Source organism: Perognathus longimembris, chromosome 4 (assembly GCF_023159225.1).
Source record: "Perognathus longimembris pacificus isolate PPM17 chromosome 4, ASM2315922v1, whole genome shotgun sequence".
In the NCBI taxonomy this organism is placed as follows: Eukaryota; Metazoa; Chordata; class Mammalia; order Rodentia; family Heteromyidae; genus Perognathus; species Perognathus longimembris.
In genome coordinates this window covers 29,232,065-29,254,559 of record NC_063164.1, presented here as the reverse complement: position 1 = coordinate 29,254,559, position 22,495 = coordinate 29,232,065, and the positions used below count along the sequence as shown (strand labels likewise).

The 22,495-nt window shown below is 36.0% G+C and overlaps 1 protein-coding gene across 7 annotated transcripts in view; it reads right to left on the bottom strand.

Moving 5' to 3' along the window:
• Positions 1–2,769: 2,769 nt before the first annotated feature.
• Fam126b (family with sequence similarity 126 member B) overlaps positions 2,770–22,495 on the bottom strand; it is a 50,565-nt gene continuing 30,839 nt past the window's right edge. For 6 of the 7 annotated variants that reach the window (XM_048344978.1, XM_048344980.1, XM_048344982.1 and 3 more), the window contains 6 exons: positions 21,872–21,967; positions 18,144–18,260; positions 17,108–17,195; positions 10,809–10,968; positions 9,938–10,105; positions 2,770–5,659 (listed from right to left, as the gene is read on the bottom strand). In XM_048344978.1, coding sequence (XP_048200935.1) covers positions 5,058–5,659; positions 9,938–10,105; positions 10,809–10,968; positions 17,108–17,195; positions 18,144–18,260; positions 21,872–21,967 — 1,231 coding nt within the window. In that variant the 3' untranslated portion in view covers positions 2,770–5,057. The remainder of the gene's footprint in view (positions 5,660–9,937; positions 10,106–10,808; positions 10,969–17,107; positions 17,196–18,143; positions 18,261–21,871; positions 21,968–22,495) is intronic. The other variant, XM_048344983.1, reaches the window with a different exon arrangement.

Genomic DNA, 22,495 nt, shown 5'->3' with positions numbered 1-22,495 from the left:
CTATCCTTTAGATACACATAATTCAAGCAATATTAAAATTTGTCTTATATTATCAATTAAGATCATTTTAGCATGAAAACTGTACCAGTCTGGGGACGCGTTATAATTTTATTAGCATAATAATTTTACATTGCATTCCATATTATTATAATCTGACAAATGCTCTAAATTTTAAGACTAAACTATCAATATCTATTTAGTTTTCAAACAATTTTTTCCCAAAAAGCACTTTAAAAAATTAAAGTATTACATGTATGTGTCTCAACCAACGTGGTGGTCAAACAATGACAGTAACCATTCAACTTGAAAGATAAAAAGTCATGTACAAACTGTTTAACATAGCCATAGTATAGAGAAGTTCTCAAAAATTCTGTTTATCTGATCACTGCTATGATCTATTGAAGTTTTTTTAACTGAAAAACAAAACACATAACTGAAATACTGGTTTGTTTCAGACAATCAAAACTTACTTTGTGATGTAATCCAAGATTAGAAATTGAGAGATCTTCCAGTGTTTGTACAGTATGCTACTCATAAAGACATTTTATTTACAAATGAACATGCAGAGAATTAAATGAGACAACTGATGGTCAACAATTAAAGTACTTAAAAATGGACTCATACAAACCTCACAAAGTGAGGGAAGAAAAACACTTCATTGAAATATTCACAAAATAGTGCAAACAAAACAATCTGAATTTATTCTCAGTATTCCAGTGTCTAATAAATAGTTATAACAAATTTAAAGGTATGAAGCAGAATTTGAGAATACATGTTGGAAATATTAAGCTTATATAGCTGAGACTATCACTTTAATGACATTTTATATGGTATATACACTTAAATCACATTATGGTCATTGTTCCATTATGGAATAATAAGCTTTATACTATGATCCTTTCTTAAACACATGGAAATATTGCTTTTAGCTGCTCTATGCACAGTAAGGTCCAATCTCTCTCTACATTACAAATTAATGGGATTTACTTCTTTTATTTTGCAATATTCCATTGTGCAATACAATTAAATGAAAGCTGAGTGATTCAAAAATAGCTAGAAACACTGATGAAATCCATTCCACTGGGTTTATTTTTCATTTAAGTAAATCCCCACAGATATAAACAACATGGCAGCATATAACTATTATGTGGCAGAAAATTATTAAGGCATAAATTAATATACCTACCCTTATATCTCTAGGGATACCTAAATTTTTAACAGTTCCCCCATCTATATTTTTTACTCTACATTTCTGGATTTAATACTTTCCTTAATGTGCAATATTCACCAACTACTAGACAAGAAATGTAAAGAAACTATAGAGTGGAAAGTATTATGTACCAATTACCATGTAATGGACAAAGAAAGGCAGTGGTGTGATAAAATATATTTGATGGGGGTAAGATTGATTCTGGCTCTGCTTCTTAGTTTTGTGACTTGTTATTTCACAACCTCTTTGAGTCTCAACTTCCTGAGGAGGAATGGCTAAGTGGTGAGAGGAAAGGAAAAGACTATACAAATTATCTATAGGGACTCTTCTAGAACAAGAATTATGACTCAATAATAAATCAGTACAGAAGAGTAGGAACATTTAACAATAGTGGTAAGGGGTCAGAATTTTAAATTGAAACCATTTTTCTCCCTAGCATAGACACTGGACAGGGGACATGGACATGGTACTGGGGCTTGAACTCAAGGCCTCATGTTCACTCAACTTTCTTGCTTGGCTAGTGCTCTACCACTTGAGCCATGCCTCCAGCCCTACTTTCCTCTAGTTTTTCTGAAGATGGAGTCTCAATGACTCTTCTGTGTGGGCTGGCTTTGAACCATGATACTTTGGGTCTCCACCTCTGGAATAGCTCAGACTACAGGCATGGCTACCTGGTGCCTGACCTAAACTATCTTCATATTTAAAAATCTTACTACTAAGTTAAACTTTCAGTTTACATTTTAGTTTGCTTTCTAGTAGTGGAATTAATGTCATAAGAAGAGCTCCCAAAATTTCAGATACTTCTTTGTATTCTTTAATCCACTCTGGAATAGATGGAACCAAATTGTTTTACTACAGAAAGTATTTTCTCCCTAAATTACTTTCCATAGATGAGTGGACAACTTTTTTAATAAAATATAAAAACAAAATGTTCTTAAGAGGATAAAGCTTAAAAAATTGCTTGCATATATTTATAACAGCTGCTGGACACCTGAAATAAAACTACAAAAAGGATATACTTGGGGCTGGGAATATGGCCTAGTGGCAAGAGTGCTTGCTTCTTATACATGAAGCCCTGGGTTTGATTCCCCAGCACCACATATATGGAAAACGGCCAGAAGTGGAGCTGTGGCTCAAGTGGCAGAGTGCTACCCTTGAGCAAAAAGAAGCCAGGGACAGTGCTCAGGCCCTGAGTCCAAGCCCAGGACTGGCCAAAAAAAAAAGGATATACTTTTTCAATTTTGATAGCTTGCTAAACTAACTCATTTCAACTGCCTTGTTATACAGGAAATCGGTTCCAAAACCTTGAAGGTAAAGCTTAAACTATGTGAAATATTTCTTTACTGGGATCAAGTCACAATAACTCAAAGAATGAAAACAAAGGTTACAGGGTCATAAAATATTAATGGATGTGTACATATGCATACAAAATATATGCATACATACATATACAAATAAAGGAAATTCTAAAATAAAAAAATAAAGCTATTTTTTCAGGTGCAGTGTAAGATTACTAGTCAAAGTAATTTGATTTTATTGATTATTATAACTTTTGGTTATTTTCTTTGTGCTTTAAAATCTGCTCGATTCAGATGCCAGTACATGTACAACCTGTTTAAGTTAAAACAGTCCATTAGCTCCTATAAAGACAGCTATTTCTACCATAAAGTGAATGACCTCCAGCTGTAGTGGAGATTTCACTCACTGAAAGAATGATGTTACTTTCATTACATACTTGAGACTCTGTCCTCTTTAGTATGTTATAAACATTTACTTCATGTATTCTGGCTGTATTCTTAAAAAATCTTTTCATTTACTTGACATCCCTAGTTAAAATGAAAAGAAGGGATATCTATAATATGCCTTTGTGATCATTGACACACATGGCATCCGTGCACAAACACACACACACACACAAATCACTAAAGTCACCTAGCAACTTTTAGCTTTAGCTTGGACTTTGGCAAAGTGGATACTAGCTCAGCTTCTGCTTTCCCATTTTCGTAAGAGCTGAAAAATGTTACAGACCATTAAACGTAATCATTCTTCTTGTGAAGAGTCTAAGATAAGGTCTTCTTTTAAAAATGCTCTTAATAATTAAAAAAAAAAGTGGGGAAGGAAAAAGGGAATTTTAGGTGTGAAAAAAACAAGAGGCATCTTCTGGTTATCAAAATCTACTGTAATTTTAATTGAGAGAGATAAAAATTTTAACTTGGTTAATTAGGAGAATACTTTCTATAAACTCAGAGTGTTCTTTCTTGCACAATAATAAAGTAAAAATGTCTAAAAGTACAAAGACATGTATAACCCATGTATGTATGTTGTGGAAAAGATAATTTACAGAAGTTCAAGTTACAATACTGATTTTCAAAACCCCAATATATCCCTTCTTTTTCAAACATTAGAGCCTGAGACCCAGAAGAGGTTATAACCAAATCAGAACAAAAATTCTTAAACCAATAATATACTTTTATAGCTTCTTAGCAGTTACCAAATGCTACTTACATACATTCAACATCTAGCTTACTGGCATGATTCCGGAGTTTTATAAAAATGAAAAACTTTGCAAATATATGACTAGAAGATACACAAATTGCATTACATTAACACAAAGGCAGTGTGGTCCTTATAAGAGAAATCAAGTCAGTACCCCCTGGTAGAAATGTTCTATAAAAATGTGTCATATTGAAGTGTCAATGTTTCCAGCCAATTATCTGTCCCTGATGTATTTCCTTGGAGTATATATGATGCATCAGGACTTGTCTTAATCCAAAATATCTTGACTGAATTTAGGTACATCTAGAAAGCAGCTGAAAGGGTTTCTCCAATAGTCTAACATCATAGAAAGTGGATTGAGAAATCCCTCTCTTTACCTGAAGACGTACAGTACTACAGTTCAGTCATCACCAGCGCACAAAGGAAAAAAAAAATCAAAACATCCCCTCACACACAATCCCACACAAGCTAAACAAAAACTGCCCCTCCCCCCATAAAACCCCAGCACCAAGTGTCAATCATTCCTGGAAAATAGAACATGCCCCTTGGATTCTCTGATTTGTTCTTCAAACTTGAAAGACAGAATGACCTAAGTCCTTGTGGGAAGAGGGAAGACATGTTAATAATGACTAGAGAGCCATTGAGAAAGTGCATTATCAATTACACAATCAATTTAAGAGTTCCACCCTCCAATGAAGGTGATCACAAACAGATTTGAATGCCTCAGTAATTGAACATTTACATCCTTGGGATAAACAAAACAGGAGAGGAAAAAAAAAAGCTACCCTCATTTTAATGAAAAAGTGCAGCAGTCTACCTTCTTTCCCCATGCTTCTCAAGAACATGTTTGCACAGACTCAGAGAAGCCCAAAGTCACAGCAGAATCTCTGAGGCACTCCTGGTTAAGAGAGAAAAAAATATGATCCAACCGTCTTCATAGTTCTTATTATGTGAACAAACCCGTTTTGTTTTTAAATGAAAGCCAAAGAATCATTTCATAGGGATCATATATACCATTTCCTCTGACATATCCTCAGTCTCACAGTGTTGAAATGGGACCCATCAGCCTACAATGGATTGCACATCACCCAAGGAGAAAGGAAGGCATGGAAAAGGCAAATGTTTTATACCGTTTCACAAACACATTTATAAAGAATAGGTAAAGAGAAGATATAGGAAGAGGGAAAAGAAAACCTTATTGCTTTTTCCATACAAAATACAGTATGAAGAATCCTAAACTAAATCAAATCTGATTATGATGACCAATATTTTCACAATATGGGATGAAGTGTCTTCTTGCACAATGAAATGTGCAGTTTTAAAGGTTAAGCAGAAAGAGAGGACATCAGAACTACACCTGGGATATTAGCTGCATATTGAAACTTGGGGATCGAGACTGCTTGGTTAAAGGAGCTCCTGGGCTGAGGAGCTCTTTACCTTCACCAGCTTGACCTAGCCGGTCTTCCTGGAGACTGATAGTTGAATATCGATTAGCATTGTTAGTAGCTAAATTAGTAACTCCCTCATTGCCAACTCCAATGCTGGTACTTGCTTGACTGCCGTTTACATAGTCAAATGATTTACTTGAGGAAGCACTGGCTGTCCGTATTAGACTTAAGCTATTGGTTTTTGGCACCACCTGGCCAGCAGGCAGGCTCAGGTGTTTCTTCATCGGTGTTAGCTCAACTGAATCTACAGTAAGATCAGTTGGTTGCTGTATATACTGCTTGTGAACTACTGAATCTCGAGGACTCTCATTGGATTTGATGGTAGATGCTATTTCTTTATCTTTGGCTGAACGCCCAGCTGCTACTTTCCTTAAGCTTCCCCTTTGAGAAGAGGAGGATGGTTTGGTTCCAATTGGCTGACTGCTGAGGGAAGCCCCTGATGAAAATCCTTCATCTGCATCATTCAGGTTTACAGACTCATCTCCTCCATTTACACCATCAGCACCTAAAACACAAACCAGACAGGCTCAGAAATAGGTCAATTAAGTGAAAAGGCAGTTGTGAATTAACAAAAATGACCTAATCTCTCAAATGTCTGCTAATGATTCATAATGGCCTTACTATCCTTTTTCTAACTAGTTTAAGAAAAGAAACTTCTATACAGAATCCTAGTAATCTATATTCTATTATTCATTGTGTTTATTTAGTTTTAATTGTTTAAGCCCAGTTTCTAAAACTATTTTAACAAAACCTAGCATATTATGAATATTTAAGTACATTAACTAAACACAAGTTATCTTTTGACCCATTCAAAAATGAACAAACTTTTCCTTCTTATCTTCTGTAATCCATCATATAATAGATCGTGCAAAAGAGATTCTCTTCTAGTTTCAGATATCTGGAATTATATCAAGTTATTTGGCCTACTCATCAAATTCTTTTATTAACTATAATAAAAATCTTATATCTACTCAACAGCCACCTACATCTATATACTTTAAACACTTGTAATATGGAATGCATACATTTTATCACTCAAAATAAAATGATATTACTTCTAGGAATTTTAAATCTATATACTGTTTTCCATATTTTCTTGATCAATACGAAGAATTTATCATCAGAGAACTGCAATAGAGAACTGTTGGATTTTTAAGAACTTTCATTGTTTATATTATATATTTCTATATTTTAGATTCCTAGCAATGAGATGTATCATTGTCATATTCACAGACTACTATAATACCTATTCAGAAACTGCAGTTAGTAAAAAAAAAACAAAAAAAAACTATTATTCTGATGTTTTCCGGGAAAAGAAGCATATGATACTTTGAACTTGTGGTTTTCACATAGCCTAAATTTTACTGAAAGTATGATTAGACATTCTCTTAAAAAGTAATTTTTTTCTTTCAAAAAGTGGCATTGGTTTACTACATTATTAAATGTTTTTCCAATACTGAAAGAAAATGGATTCTGTAAAAGAGAGATCAACATTATAATTAAGGTACAATGTTAGGAAACAATATAAAAATATTACTTTGAGATACAGTTTATCTAAACAAAAATGTATACAAAATATTTAAACACAATCTTTTATTTAACACAGTACTTAGGAAAATAAAAATATTTTCTCAGGAATATAAAATAAAAATATTTTCTTAGGAATATTTTTCCATGGATTATTTCTTTCATTCTAGAAAAGAATAGTCTATCCTTAAAGCAAAAGATATCCTGTTATATATATGTATATATATATGTATATATACACAAACGAATATATATACCCAGCAGTTTAATAATGTTTAATCATCATGCAAAGCCATGTAAAAATGCATTTACTAAAATGGTAATAGCAACTGACACTACTTCTCTCATCCCTTCAAAAGTATACATAACTCAAAATTTTAGAGTATATTCTTATATTGTTCATATATTGTTATTTAATAATTTATTTACCATTATTAGTATGAAGTACTCCAAAATGCCCAAGAATAAGTAGTTATTGGTTAGAAGTAGTATTAGTAATGTAAAACTGGGAGGAAGCAGAAATTTAACACTGGGCTTATCATCTATTTAATTAGGAAAAGAGACTGAGAGATTTAGTGCTAGCTCTGAATCTTGCTACATGCAGATCAGATACCCAAGCAACATGGCCATCAAAGGGATGATGATAACATAAAAGCCACTATGAACATAAAAGCCACCATGCAAGAGAATGTACTGGTATTTTATACAATGGGAATGACTATTTCAGGCTAATGGAATCCTGACTATACTCCAATCATAGCCCCTGCCTTTAGTTTCGTTACAGGTGATAGGGATTATATTCTCCTCTCAATTTCAAGCATAATAAACATAACTTTAATGATAAAACCCAAACCACTGTGCTATAAAACATGTTTTCTGTTTAAAAAAAGGACATTTTTCTATTAATTCAAAATTTGCAGCAAACTACAGAATTACCAAAATTGTTCATAGGTTCTAGTAATTTCCTTCCATTTAAAATTTTTTTCAATGAATAAAAAAGGCAATTGTCTCATAACTTTTTTGGGTTTTTTTGGACAGTTCTGGGGCTTGGACTCAGGGCCTGAGCACTGTCCCTGGCTTCTTTTTGCTCAAGGCTAGCACTCTACCTCTTGAGCCACAGCGCCACTTCCAGCTTTTTCTGTTTATGTGGTGCAGAGGAATCGAACCTAGGGCTTCATGCATGCAAGGCAAGCACTCTACAGCTCAGCCATATTCCCAGCCCTCATAACATTTTTTGTTTGTAGTTTTGTTAGTTGCTTTTTTTCCCCTGTCAGTCATGGGGCTTGAATTCATGGCCTGGGTGCTGTCCCTGAGCTCTTTTGCTCAAGGCTAGTGCTCTACCACTTGAACTTACAGCACTACTTCCAGTTTTCTGGTTGGTTAGCTGGAAATAGGAGTTTCACAAACTTTCCTGCCTGGACTAGCTTTGAATTGTGATCCTCAGATCTCAGCATCCAGAGTAGCTAGGATTACAGATGTGAGCCACCAGCACCCAGTTTTTGTTTCTAGTTTTCTTCTTAACAGTTTAATATCATTTATGATCCAAAAAAAAAAAAACTGAGACTGATTCTCAATGAATTTTTAACAGCTAACTTTCCTCTAAATTTAGCTACTACTAATAAAAGGTAAAATATTTTTTAGAAAACCCAAACACATTCTCCTTTCCTTATGGCTACATACCCTTAACAGATTATTGAAACAGTTAATTTTAATATTTAATAGGATATACTAAGATACTAAAAAGTTACTATTTTGGTTTCTTGTTCAAAATGTGCAACTTCCTAAGAACTAGAAGCAATGCTTCAGATAAATTACACACTATCTAGAATTCTATTAACCATTAACATTGTGCTAAATTCTCCACAAATACTCCCAAAATTCTAACAAAAGTAATAGATACACATTAAGTAGTTCATTTAGTCACACAGAATATTGAGAAATAGACCATTACTCAATCGAGGTCAACTCTGGGTTCTCCACATACTCTATTCTTATTTCTTATACATATAGACAAGATGAAACCAACTGCTAGGGATGACATCAGGAGATACAAAAATATTTTTTAAAAGGCCAATAAGGCTGCATATCTTTCATGGGCATATAAAGAAGGATCTCTAAAACTAATACCAACTTCTCTGGGTTACCAGGTCATGCACATGCAACACTGTTAAAGAAAATAAGGCCAATTAGGACAAATGGGCAAAGAACAGAGGGTGGTCTTAGAGTCTTACTGAGCATGCTCAAAGTTCTAATGCACCAAAGTGAAAGAGACTCCCTTAAGGTGGAAGTTAAATGTTTTAAGTACACTTCATCTTTAAAATATATTAAAAAATGTAAGCACCTTTACAGTTACTTATTTTATTTCATAAATTAGTATGAAACTTCAACAGTGGCAGATTCCACAGAGGACATTACTATTTGACTGTAGTTACCTCTTTCACATAGCTAATTTCTATGATATTACATGCAAAATAGCAAATTAATATTTTCCTGTCGGAGAGATGTCTTGTTTTGTTTTTTTAGATAGTAGCAGAAGGGTTGGCATTCTCATTTTAAGATACCTACCTCTACATAATACATTTCAATTTTACTTGTGAGCTATATATTGTAACCATTATTTACAATAAATTACAAAATGCATTGGGTACCAGGATAGCATATTCATAAAGATGTCAGCATTCGTTGGACCTAGGCAACTTAAGCCACAGATTATAAAAAGTTAATCAACATACTCTGTAAAAGACAAGAAATTCTAATTAGCTGAATATTCTAGACAATATATAAATGACCAGCTCCACTTCAATTTCCCAAATACACTAGAGTGTTTTAAAACTTTCTTCACAGATCTTTAAAGAATTATCATATACATACATTAAAATTGACTAAAAAGGATTATGTTCATTGGGTGCATTTTTTTCTTTCCTAATGTTAGAATAAACATGCTCAGTAATGAAAAAATTCCAAGCATTTGCAGACCTTTTAATACAGGACCCTGCTTTGTTAGTAGCCATGCCAAGCTGTTCTTTGATTACACAGGGATGCAGATTCCAGGCCAGCACAAATGGCAACTAGAGATTGTATTTAACCTGGTGCTAGGCGTATGGGGAGGAGGGGTGCTTTGCAAGGAGTAGCTAATATGCCCTGGGATAGTGGAAACACACACTAGAATGGAAAGAAGTTCTGCTTGGGGACAGAGAGCCAGGATCCTTCTCCAGTAACTGCCTCACTGACTTCTGCCTCCTCATCTCTGTCCTACCCTCTGTTGTGGCTGCTGCTGAGTTGGGCTCCGGCGAGCCATGCTCAGGGGTCCTGCGCACCAGCACCTCCCCCTCTTGCACACGTTTGATCCCTAGGTCAGTGGAGCCGTGTTGGATCGGGGAGCCAGGAATACTCGAGTCAGCCTCGTTTGAGAAGTCAAAGCCATCTGGGATTCAACATATAAAATTTTAGTGCTTTTGTGCTGCTCTATTCTTTTCGGAGCATTTTGACCCAGGCAGATAAGAGAATGTATATATGGATATGATATTAACACAAATACTATTTATATAGTTACATGTGTGTGCACAGCATGCACACACATAAGGCAGCAGATGAACAATGTGAGGTTTGCAAATGAATAGGACAAAAATATAGGGATCATTACAATGGCAATTAATATCTCTTAGGCAAGACAGGTTGGCTGTTCAAGTACCAAATGTCTATGAAATGCTGCTGTTTTTAGCACTTACACAAAAAGGAAAACAAGATAAAAATACAAAAACAAGAATCAATTCTCTTATGGATATCTTGTATTGTACTGTTAGTTTGGCCAGTTGTATAGTTTTCTCCCACAATGCTCATACATGCACCTTTTCTTCCCCCATTTAACAGGCTTAAAGTGACAAAGATTAACAAAAATTAACTTGGTTTTATTTTGTTATAACATTTATAGAGCAGTCTAATACCTTTCTACTTTATAAAGTATATTTATTTTAAAATCGTACAAGCACATTTTTAATTCTGTTTTAAACATTAAAATATTTTACTTCAATTACACCAAGTAGTATGATGTGATGTTTAAGACTTTTAGTACAAACAATGATAAGTTTACTCGGATCATAAGCAGACTATTGGGATTTTGTACTCACCTTCTCTTCTCCATCTATGACGACGGATGGAAGCAGTTGTAATTGCAGTCCGAGAAATCCTCGGTACTGTTGGAGTGACTTCTACTTTAAGTACTTTCTGGCCTTCTTGTGAAGAATCAGGAGCATCAAATGGTAATGAGTTTTTCATGGCATTGGCAACCTAAAATGATAATATAAGTCTATACAAATTTACAGACAACATACAGGTTTTGCTTATTATATACCATGTTTTCATAATTATTTAAATAGCTACTTAAAACTTGTATCATAAAAGTGCAAGTGTATCAGAAACATTTATATCTTGGCCAGGTAGCAGTGGCTCAAGCTTGAAATCCTACCTATTCAGAAGGCTAAGATCTGAGGATCACAATTTGAAGCCAGTCCAGGCAGGAAAGTCCATGAAACTCTTTTCTCCAAATAATCACCATAAAAAGACCAGAAATGGAGCTGTGGTTGGAGTGAAATGGCTAAGGGATAAAACACTTAAGCCCTCAGTTCAAGCCTCAGTACTGGTACAAATTTTTTTGTATTTCCCACAGTCTGAATTCTTTTAAAAAGAACAAACTTTTCAAATGGGGAATTTATTTTTAAAATATACCTCACTGATCCCTTGAAGTTGTTGTCATTCAAAGAGAAAAAAAATTCCCAGGGGCTGGAAATATGGCCGAATGGCAATAGTGCTTGCCTCGTATACATGAAGCCCTAGGTTCGATTCCTCATCACCACATATATAGAAAAAGCCAGAAGTGGCGCTGTGGCCCAAGCTGCCAGAGTGCTACCCTTGAGCCAAAAGAAGACAGGCATAGATAGTGCTTAGACCCTGAGTTCAGCCCCAGGACTGGCAAAAAAAAAAAGAATTCCCAAAGTGAAAGAATGCTTAGCATTTTGCTACCTGATATAAAAGAAGTTAGAATAAGTTTTTATATCTGCAAATGAGAAAGAACATAGGAAATTTAACCTCTAATTATCACCAAATTATTATGTACTACCTGCTTCTATGAGGAGAAATTTTTCGTAAATCTTTCTGGCTTTGTGTCTCACTGCTTTCTGTTCCCCAGTAGATCAAGAAGCCTGGATAGTATCCAACTACCATTTGAATTGGTAGTTAAACTGGGTAGTATTAATGTAGCATAGATCTTGAGTGAGAGGATTTTCTTCTCTCATCTTTCATCTGAACAAGTACATTTGGAATGTAGTTGCCTAGAGAGGTGCACTTGAGGTGTACACTCATATCTTTTCTCCCATGGGATTTCCATGACCAGGTAAGAAGTGTTTGACTTTATCCTTATCAGTAATATAAATAATACCTACTTTGCTTAACACGTGGCTCAAGATTTGAATAGTGAGGCTATTTATTATGTAATATGTACCTCAGAGATCATTAACAATAAAGGAATATTCTAGGACAAAAGATTACTTATCTCTTCATCTATATTGCCAAAGAAATGATCACTCCTACTTTATTTATAAAGAAAAATATGGGTATTTTTATGATGATGTAATTTTTTTTTTTTTGCCAGTCCTGGAGCTTGAACTCTAGACCTGGGTACTGTCCCTGAGCTTCTATTTTGCTCAAGGCTAGTGCTCTATAACTTGAGCCACAGTGCCACTCCCTATGATGATGTAATTTTTATCTTACTTTCTATTTGTCTCAATGTAATCCTTAAGGTAAAATTAGATAATGAGATGAGAAAAACAGGAATTGAAGTGTTAAATAATATCACAAATACTACTTCAATAAGCTTGTATTAAGGTTAAAATATTAAAATATATATAAAATGTCTTTTATAAAAGTCCTACAGTAGAAAGTATATAAACTATATTTTAAAATAAGTTATATCACAAAATTGGACAGAAATAAAAATCTAGTCAGGCATGGTGAGGCATACCTATAATCCCAGCACTTGAAAGACTAAGGAAAGAAGATCACAAGTATGAAGTTAACCTCACTCAAAAATTGAAACAGATGGGGGCTCGGAGGGGGGAGAAACAGGAGGGGGGGAGGAAAGTAAGACATTAAAAACTAATCCAATCGGAATAAATGAGATTAAACTGAAGTTTCTGCATGGCAAAGGACATAGCTAAGGAGATAAACAGAAAGCCCACAGAATGGGAGAAGACTTTACTAGCTATGCCTCAGACAAGGGCCTCATATGTAAAATATACTTAGAACTCAAAAAAATTAACCCCCACCAAAAAACCCTCAAAAAAACAACACCTCAACATATGGGTTAAAGACTTTAAAGAGAGACTTCTCAGAAGAAGCTGTAAGAACACCCAATAGACACATGGATAAATGTTTAACATCTCTGGCCATAAAAAATGCAAATCCAAACAATACTGAGATTCCACCTCATCCCAGTTGGAATGGTCACTACCAAGAAAACTAACAGTAACAGAAACTGGCAGGAATATGGCCAAAAGGGAACTCTACTACACTGTTGGTGGGAATGTAAACTTCTTCAGCCACTCTGTAAAGCAGTATGGAGGGTTTCTCAAAACATAGAGCTTCCCTATGATCCAGAAATTACTCTCATGGGCATTTGTCCACTAGGCCACAAACAAAACCATACTAAAGCAACCACCACAACCATGCTCGTTGCTGTATGTTTACCATAGCTAAGATACAAAATCAACTCAGATGCCCTTCAGTGAACTAACTGATCAAGAAAATGTGGTACATATACACAATGGAATTCTACTCATCCCATCAGAAATCAACCCCCCCAAAACATAGGTTGCATAGGTTCCTTCATTTGTGGTAATTAGAATGTGCCCACAAGTCTACAAGTAAATACAATGGATGGTACAAGACAAAAAAATTACACTTGAATATTTAATTAAACATTCAGTGAGACCAATGGAGGACATTCTTAGGAAAGGATCACAAAGGCCCAACAGCTATATGATTATGAACATATAAAATTATGTTTATTGAAATGAATGTCAAGAAATGAAAATGAGGGCTGGGAATATGGCCTAGTGGCAAGAGTGCTTGCCTCCTACACATGAAGCTCTCGGTTTGATTCCCCAGCACCACATATATGGAAAATGGCCAGAAGGGGCGCTGTGGCTCAGGTGGCAGAGTACTAGCCTTGAGCGGGAAGAAGCCACGGATGGTGCTCAGGCCCTGAGTCCAAGGCCCAGGACTGGCCAAAAAAAAAAAAAAAAAAGAAATGAAAATGAGTTTTGTTACTTTGCTTTTTTAAATGTTTTTGTTTTTTTTTCTCTGTTGTTGCTGTTTTTGATTTATGTACCTTTTGTCTTATATGTAAATTTATCTGCTTCAGGGAGAGCAATGGGGGCAGCACAGAAAGGATGGGACAAAGGGTGAATAAATGCAGCAGTGAGACTCACTAAACACTATGTTGAAAATGAGCTATACAACTTGTGGGTGGGGACAGGAGGGAAAAACTAGGAGAGAGCAAAGGAAGAGGTAACACTGTTCAAAAAGACATGTAGGGGCTGGGAACATGGCCTAGTGGCAAGAGTACTTGACTCGTATACATGAAGCCCTGGGTTCGATTCCCCAGAACCACATATAGAAAACGGCCAGAAGTGGCGCTGTGGCTCAAGTGGCAGAGTGCTAGAGAAGCCAGGGACAGTGCTCAGGCCCTGAGTCCAAGGCCAAGGACTGACAAAAAAATAAAAAATAAAAATAAAGACATGTACTCATTACCTGATTTATGTATCTGTTATCCCTCTGTACATTACCTTTACAACAAAAGCAAACTAAAAAAAATACAAATCCAGTCAAATCACCTAAACAACTGTGAACCTCTTATATTTCTACTATTTGGATTCCATTTAAAATAGGTGCACAATACTTCTCCAGTTGACACAAACTAGCTTTTTTCTTTAACGAAGCCACTCAAATGTATGATTTCATCAAATATAAAACTCTAATAATTCTCTGCTATGGAAAATTTTTAATACTTTTATTTCTTTGCAATTAAAAAACAGTACTGTATAATGTTGTGCATATAGTATCTCTTTTGTATTTAAAAACATTTCCTGGGATACATTCCTAGATATAGAATACAGAATCAAAGAAAACAAGCAACCATTCCAAAACTGGGTTGGGATCATAACACAAACAATGCCTTCCTTACATCCATACTGGATGTTTACATTTGTCTTTTAATTTTTCATTTACATTTGTGACATTTAATTATATAGGGCAATATGAACCTTTAATAAAGAATAAAGTTATAACTGGCTGTAAAAATGAATGGTTTAAACCAGGTGCTGGTGGCATATGCCTATAATCCTAACTACTCAGGAGTCTGAGATATGAGGATTGTGGTTAAAGGCCAACCTGGACAGGAAAGTCCACAAGACTCTTATCTCTAATAAGCTACCGAAAAAATAAAGGAAAAAAAAAAAGCCAGGTGTGGCTCAAGTGGTAGGGCATTAGCTTGCACCAAAAAAGCTCAGGAACAGCACTCAGGCTTTGAATTCAAGCTCCAAGACTAGCACCAAAAAGAAAAAAAGACTGCTTTATAATCTAAAGGGTATGTTTAAGTGTGTATTTTTAGTGACTTGTCCTATCATTTAAGCTTAGGAAGTCTGTACTATTCTAGAGATTTGTATAAATATTTAAAGCCATTTCTCAGACTGGAAGCATGGCTAAAATGGTCAAATGGAAGTTAGAGTGCTAGCCATGGGCCAGGAAAGCTAAGCAACATGTTATTCAAAGCCCTGAGTTCAAACCCTGTTCAAACAAAATACTACCTTTTCCTCTCACTTCTTAAGATATTTCAAAACATTAATTCTTAGCCGGACACTGGTGGCTCACGTCTGTAATCTTAGCTACTAAGGAGGCTGAGATCTGAGGAGCATGGCTCAAACACAGAACAGACAGGAAAGTCCATGATTATTATCTCCAATTACCCATCAGAAAACTGGAAGTGGAAATGTGGCTCCAAGCGCAGGGCACACTAGCCTTGAACGAAAGAGCTCAAGGACAGTGCCCAGGCCGAGTTCAAGCCCTACAACAATTAAAAAAAAAAAAAAAGCCCCAAACCAAACAACATTAATTCTTTAGTTTATCTGAACTTTACTTTTATTCTCTATTAAATACACTAGTGCCACTTTTAGGCACGGATATGCTTAATGAAGAATAAATAAGCCTCCGGAAATATAAACCTCTATTCTTTTTTTTTTTTTTTGGTCATAGAACTTGAACTCAGGGCCTGGGAGCTGTCCCTGAGCAGGTAGCTAGCTAGCAGGTGGCTGAGCAGGTAGTAGGCTAGCACTCTACCACTTTGAGTCTCAGCACTATTTCCAGTTTTCTGGCTGTTAATTGGAAATTTTAAAAGTCTCACAAACTAGCTGGGAATATGGCCTCGTGGCCAAGTGCTCGCCTCATATACATGAAGCCCTGGGTTCAATTCTTCAGTACCACATATATAGAAAAAGCAGAAGAGGCACTGTGGCTCAAGTGGCAGAGTGTTAGCCTTGAGCAAAAAGAAGCCAGGGACAGTGCTCAGGCCCTGAGTTCAAGACCCAGGACTGGCAAAAAACAAAACAAAAAATGAAAAGTCTCACAAAGTTTTCTGCCTCAGGCTGGGAATATGACCTAGTGGTAAAGTGCTCACCTCGTATACATGAAACCCTGGGTTCGATTCCTCAGCACCACATATATAGAAAAAACCAGAAGTGGTGCTGTGGCTCAAGCAGCAGAGTGCTAGCCCTGAGCAAAAAGAAGCCAGGGACAGTGCTCAGGCCCTGAGTTCAAGCCCCAGGACTGGCAGAAAACAAAACAAAACAAAAAACTTTTCTGCCCCAATTGCCTATGGACCACGATCCTCAGATCTCATCCTCCTGAGTAGCTAGAATTACAGGTGTGATTCACCAATACCCAGCTAAACCTCTGATCTTTATGGCTAGGAATATGGCTTATTGGTAGAGGGCTTGCCTAGCATGCATGAAGCCCTGGGTTCAATTCCTTAGTACCACATAAACAGAAAAAGCCACAAGTGGCACTATAGCTCAAGAGGTAGAGTGCTAGCTTTGAGCAAAAGAAACTCAGGGACAGTGCCCAGGCCCTGAGTTCAAGCCCCAGTACTGGCAAAAAAAAAAAAAAAAAAAAGAGTAAGCCAGACACCAGTTGCTCATGAATATAATCGTAATTACTCAGGTGACTGAGATCTGAGAATTGCAGTTCAAAGCCAGCACAAGCAGACAAATGAGACAATTAACCAGCCAAAAAACCAGAAGTGGAGGTGTGAGTGAAAAAGCCAAATGAGAGCATGAGCTCTCAGAAACACAAAAAAAGAGCAAATAAAATAACTTACCAATAGTGGTTGAGAAAAGAGTTCTAATTGCGCTCTATAAATAATGTCATCGAGTACTTCTTGGCCAAGGTCCCACTGTCCATTATACCTGTGGAAAAGCAGATTGTGTGTTTTTAGTAAGTATCTTCCCCCCCCCCCCCCCATGGGGCTTAAACTCAGGGCTTGAACCCTGCCCCTGAGCTATTTCACTTAAGGCTTGTGCTCTACTACTATGAGCCACAGTGCCACTTCCATTTTGGGAGTGGTTAATTGGAGATAAGAGACCAGACTTACTTGCCAGAGCTGGCTTTGAACCAAGATCCTCAGATCTCAGATTTCTGAGTAATCAGGATTAAAGGCATGAGCCACTGATGCCTGGCTAGTAAACATCTTTAATATTCTACTATTTTGGTTGTAAAATGAGATTTCACATCTGTTTTTAAAAGGCCTGGTTTATAGTAACAAGTTAAAGGTAATTGCAAATACTATGTTTAAATTAGGTACAGATGTTTCTTCATAAAAAGTGTTGGTATTCAGAGTAATCTATTTAATGCATTCATGAAAACTTGTATTATGAACCAAATAGACATATAGTTTTCAATATGGAAAATCGGGAAATTTCTAAGATGATTCCAGCTAATGATGAGTTCTGTTAATATACTGCCTATTTCTAAAATACTGGCAGCAAAAAAAAAAAAAAAAAGTAACATGCTCATTGCAGAACAGTAGATTCTGGGGCTGGGAATATGGCCTAGTGGTAAAGTGCTTGCCTTGTATACATGAAGCCCTGGGGTTGATTCCTCAGCACCACATACATAGAAAAAAGCCAGAAGTGGCGCTGTGGCTCATGAGGTAGAGTGCTAGCCTTGAGCAAAAAAAAGAAGCCAGAGACAGTGCCCAGGCCCTGAGTCCTTGCCCCAAGACTGGCAACAAAACCAAAACAAATAAACAGAACAGTAGATTCTGTATTGTGTCAGCTAAGGCAGAAAGAAAAAAATTTTTTAAAGGTTTCAAACATTAGGAAAAATTCATGCAATTTCAGATTCTATAAACTTACATGGCATAATAAACCCCAGTGAGAAGTTGCACCATAAATTCAGGATCCACTACTATTCGACCACAGATTTCCTTCCAGGGTTTTTCATGTTGCCGTGGAAACCCACTCACACAAACCCTAGGAAAATATAAAACAGTATGTGTAACTCCCTGGTTCATTCAATATAGCAGGCTTTGCTTTCTTACATTGTTCCATTCATTCAAGTACCTAATACTAGTCACTGTTCTGGGTCTCAAATACACTCAAAAACAAATAAAAGGCTTCAAACATATGTATCTCTGCCCCATTCATAAAGTATACACTCTAATGAGTTATATCAATAAAACAAACTATTTTTTCAGATAACTGTTTCTCTTTCACAAACATCTTTCTATACACAAAAGCATACATTTTATTCATCTCAAGTTATAAGAATGAATTACTAGATGACATTTAAAAATACTAATGTCTGTTGACTATTACTACTTTGACAGTTTTATAATTTTATGTAAGTGAAATAAAACACACATATGAGCTGTCTATTAATATTCTTGGTTGTAAAGCCTAACATTGGGATTGACTATTTGGACTGTTCCTCCAATAATGAATACACTGTGAATGATCTCAAACAGGAAGATTTTTTGCATATAGCAGCTCCATATGCTATAGACCACAGCCATCCAGAAGTTACTAGACAGCATGTTCTTCATTTTCCTGTTGCTCCCATAACTAAGATCTGGCCTTTCAAGAGACTTCAAAGACAGTTAACCTTTTGATAAAACCTCTGGTTTCACCAGGCATCAGGAGCTCACACCTGTAATCCTCGCTACTCAGAAGGCTGAGATCTAAGGATCACAGTTCAAAGCCAACCTGGGTAGGAGAGTCTGTAAGGTTCTCATCTCCAACAAAACCACCAAAAACCTGGATGTAGAGCTGTGCCTCAAGTGGTAGAGCCCTAGCCTAGAGTACAAAGGCCCAGAGACAGTACTCAGGCCCTAGATGCAAGCCCCAAGACTAGCACAAAACAAATAAACAAAAACCCTCTGGTTTCTGCCAGTTACCAGCCTCATTGATGCCAGACGAACTTCTTGGTCCCCTTTTTGGGGATCTTAGACTTCACAAGAGCTCTAAAAGTAGCCATGATGCAAAGTAGAAGCTGCCACCTTTGTAGGTGGCAAAGAAGAGAGAGAACTGTGAGATGCTTCCCAAAAATTTAAGTTTTTGAGACTAGTAAGATTGTCAAGAAAGGAAGGGAGGGAGGGAAAGAGAAAGAAAGAGAGAAAGAAAGAGAGAAAGAGAGAAAGAAAGAAAGAAAGAAAGGAAGGAAGGAAGGAAGGAAGGAAGGAAGGAAGGAAGGAAGGAAAGAAGGAAGGAAGGAAGGAAGGGAAAGAAAGAAAGAAAGAGAAAGAAAGAAAGAAAGAAAGAAAGAAAGAAAGAAAGAAAGAAAGAAAGAAAAATCAAAAAGGGAAGTAGAGCTGGCTGAAAGTGGTAGAGTATTATCCCTGAGCCAAAAACCTCAGGGACAATGGCCAGGCCCTGAGTTCAAGCCTCAGGACTGACAAAATAAAGTATAATATTAGACTATTAAAGAATAGACTGGCTCATTTATTCCTCAATGGATAACAGTATCTATCAAATCACTGTGGCATTTGCATTACATACATAAAATAACCCAATTTTAATTTTATTGTTCTATGTCAGTAATGGAGCTTGAACTCAAGGCCTTGAGCTCCCTCTTTTTCATTCAAGGTTGATATTTTACCATTTGAGCCATAGCTCCATTTCCAGATTGTGCTGCTTAAATGGAGACTCTGGTAAGAGTCTCAGACCTGTCTTCCCAGACTAGCTTCAAACTAAAATCCCCTGATCTCAGCCTTCTATAGAGTAGGTAGGATTACAACCATGAGCCACTGGCACCCAGCTTCAATTTTTAAATTTTATCAGTATTCAACCACTGGATCTTCTATCCTTTGCAACTAACTAAAATGGGAGAAAAAAATTAAATTTCAACTTAAAAATGTACCTAACATATTAAGTTTTTCAAAATTCACCATGAAATAATCAAGTTTGAAGATTATTAAAAACCCTGCCACCATTTTTGTTATTAAGAAACTCTATCAATACCATAATAATTTTGCTAATAAGAGAGATGGCAGATTTCTTTCAATGAACCAAAATAGTCATTTAATAGGCTTATCTGAATAACTTTAAAAAACCAAAATAACTAATTTTGACTAAACTTCTAACAATTAGCAAAATTAATATTTTGTTATAATTAGGACTGAACTCTCCTCCCACTAATACAACAGCAAAGTACAGCACTGGAGCGCCATTATCCCTATGATCCCTTCTTTCTAGTATGAATGTTCCATTTGTCATCTGGGGGCTGGACCTGTGACTTGCTTCTAACCAAAAGAATAAGGCAAAAGGGATGAATTCTAAGCAAGGTGCCATGTTATAAGCTGCCGATGTTGGAAGTCCCATGTAGGTACCAGGTGCCATAAAACTGAGTAGCTGGTGGCTCATGCCTGTGATGCTCTAGCCACTCAGGAGGCTGAGATCTGAGGACTGTTGTTCAAAGCCAGCCTCACAGAAAAGTCTGTGAGACTTTCATCTACAATTAAGCACCAAAAAAGCTGGAAGTGGAGCTGTGGTTAAAGTGGTAGAGTGGTAGCCATGAGCTCAGTTATTGCTAAGGTTTTGTTCAGGTCCTGAATTCAAGCCTCAGGACCAATCCCTCTACCCTACCACCTCCCCCACCCCCAAAAGAAACCTGAAGATGGACTCCAGCAGAGAGCCAATCAGTAACTAAAGCATGGATGAATATGATCAAAGTATATTGCATGTATGTGTATAAAAATGATGAAGCCCATTATTTTATATAATATATACTAATTTTTAAAAAAGGACTGGGAAAAAAAGCAAGTTGAAACCCTCAGTCCTATGAACAGAAGTCTGACAACTAAAAGGCTGAGCCTCTGATAAGACTGTGTCATATATCTGCATCGGATATCTTAACTGTAGCCATGAAAGACCATAAGCAGAGGACCGAGCCAGATCTAGATTTCTAGCCCACAGAAAAAATGATATAAATGTGTGATATTTAGCCACTAAATTTATGGTGATTCACCATGCAGCAACAGAAACACATTATTTAACTCTAGGTGGGGGGTTTGTTTCCTCCAGTAAAAAAATGAGCTCAGGATTCAAATTCTATGGCTCAAAATTATTACTTAAATTTTATTCCATCACGGAATTTTAAATTTTATCTAGGCTTATCTACAAGTTCTGATTTAATAAAGATTATAATCTATGAGATACACAGAATATCTCCTATACCAAAAAAGACAATTGCTTCAGTTGCTTCACTTTCTCTCCACCACAGTTATTTGTAAAATCTAAAAGAAAAGGCTCATATTCCAAAAGACTGTCCTCAAATAGTCTATTTTTCAAAACTCTAAAATGAGTTATAAAATGTGGCAATCATCAAGTAATTAGATATAGCACTAAGCAATTGACAACTTAGATATCATAATTTAATTTCTTGTTCAGCTAGGAAATTCTCCTTTAATACTAAAATAATTTAAGAAGTCATGAGATAACAGAGTCCAATAAGAATGTAAGCTCCCTGAGTTTTATTTACTATTACATCACAAAACACTAGAGCAGTATCTAGTATGAATATGGTCAGTAAATATTTGTCAATTAACTAAATGTATATGAACTTTAACAATCATTATTTCTCTCACCTGGAGCCCATTCGACAAAGAGACTGGTATGATGAGGCTGGCATATACACAATGGCAGAATTATAACACAACATGAGAAAACTCAGGACTTCAAACCTAAGAAAAATAATGGAAAATAATTACAAAAAAAAAACTATTTTTACTAGCAACTATAGTAAATTATTTATTCACTGGGTGGTTATAATATTGCCTTCATGATTTCTCAATTAAATTACCACATCCTCCTCAAAGGTTTCTGTTTTTGTTCTTATTTTAAGTCATAAACCCTGATGCCATCTATTATTTTCTTCTAACAAATCATCATGCTTGAGCAGATGACTTCCCTCCCCAACAACAGAAGTCTACTATATTCCATTAATTACAAGATACAATACAAACTTCTCCCACAATCTTTTAAAATAATAAACTCCTTATTGTAAGGTCCTTTAAACTCTACCCTCAACCTACCTTCCCAGCCTTATTCCCCCTCCACTGTCTACCTCAAGTACCATACAGTATCACTCTACTTAGGATTTCATGAATATGCCGTAAGTTTTCGTAAATTCTTGCTTTTATAAATGCCGTTCCTTCCTATTAAAATATAATTTTTCTTTTTTGGAATTCCTGCTCAAGTTTCAAGTCCTA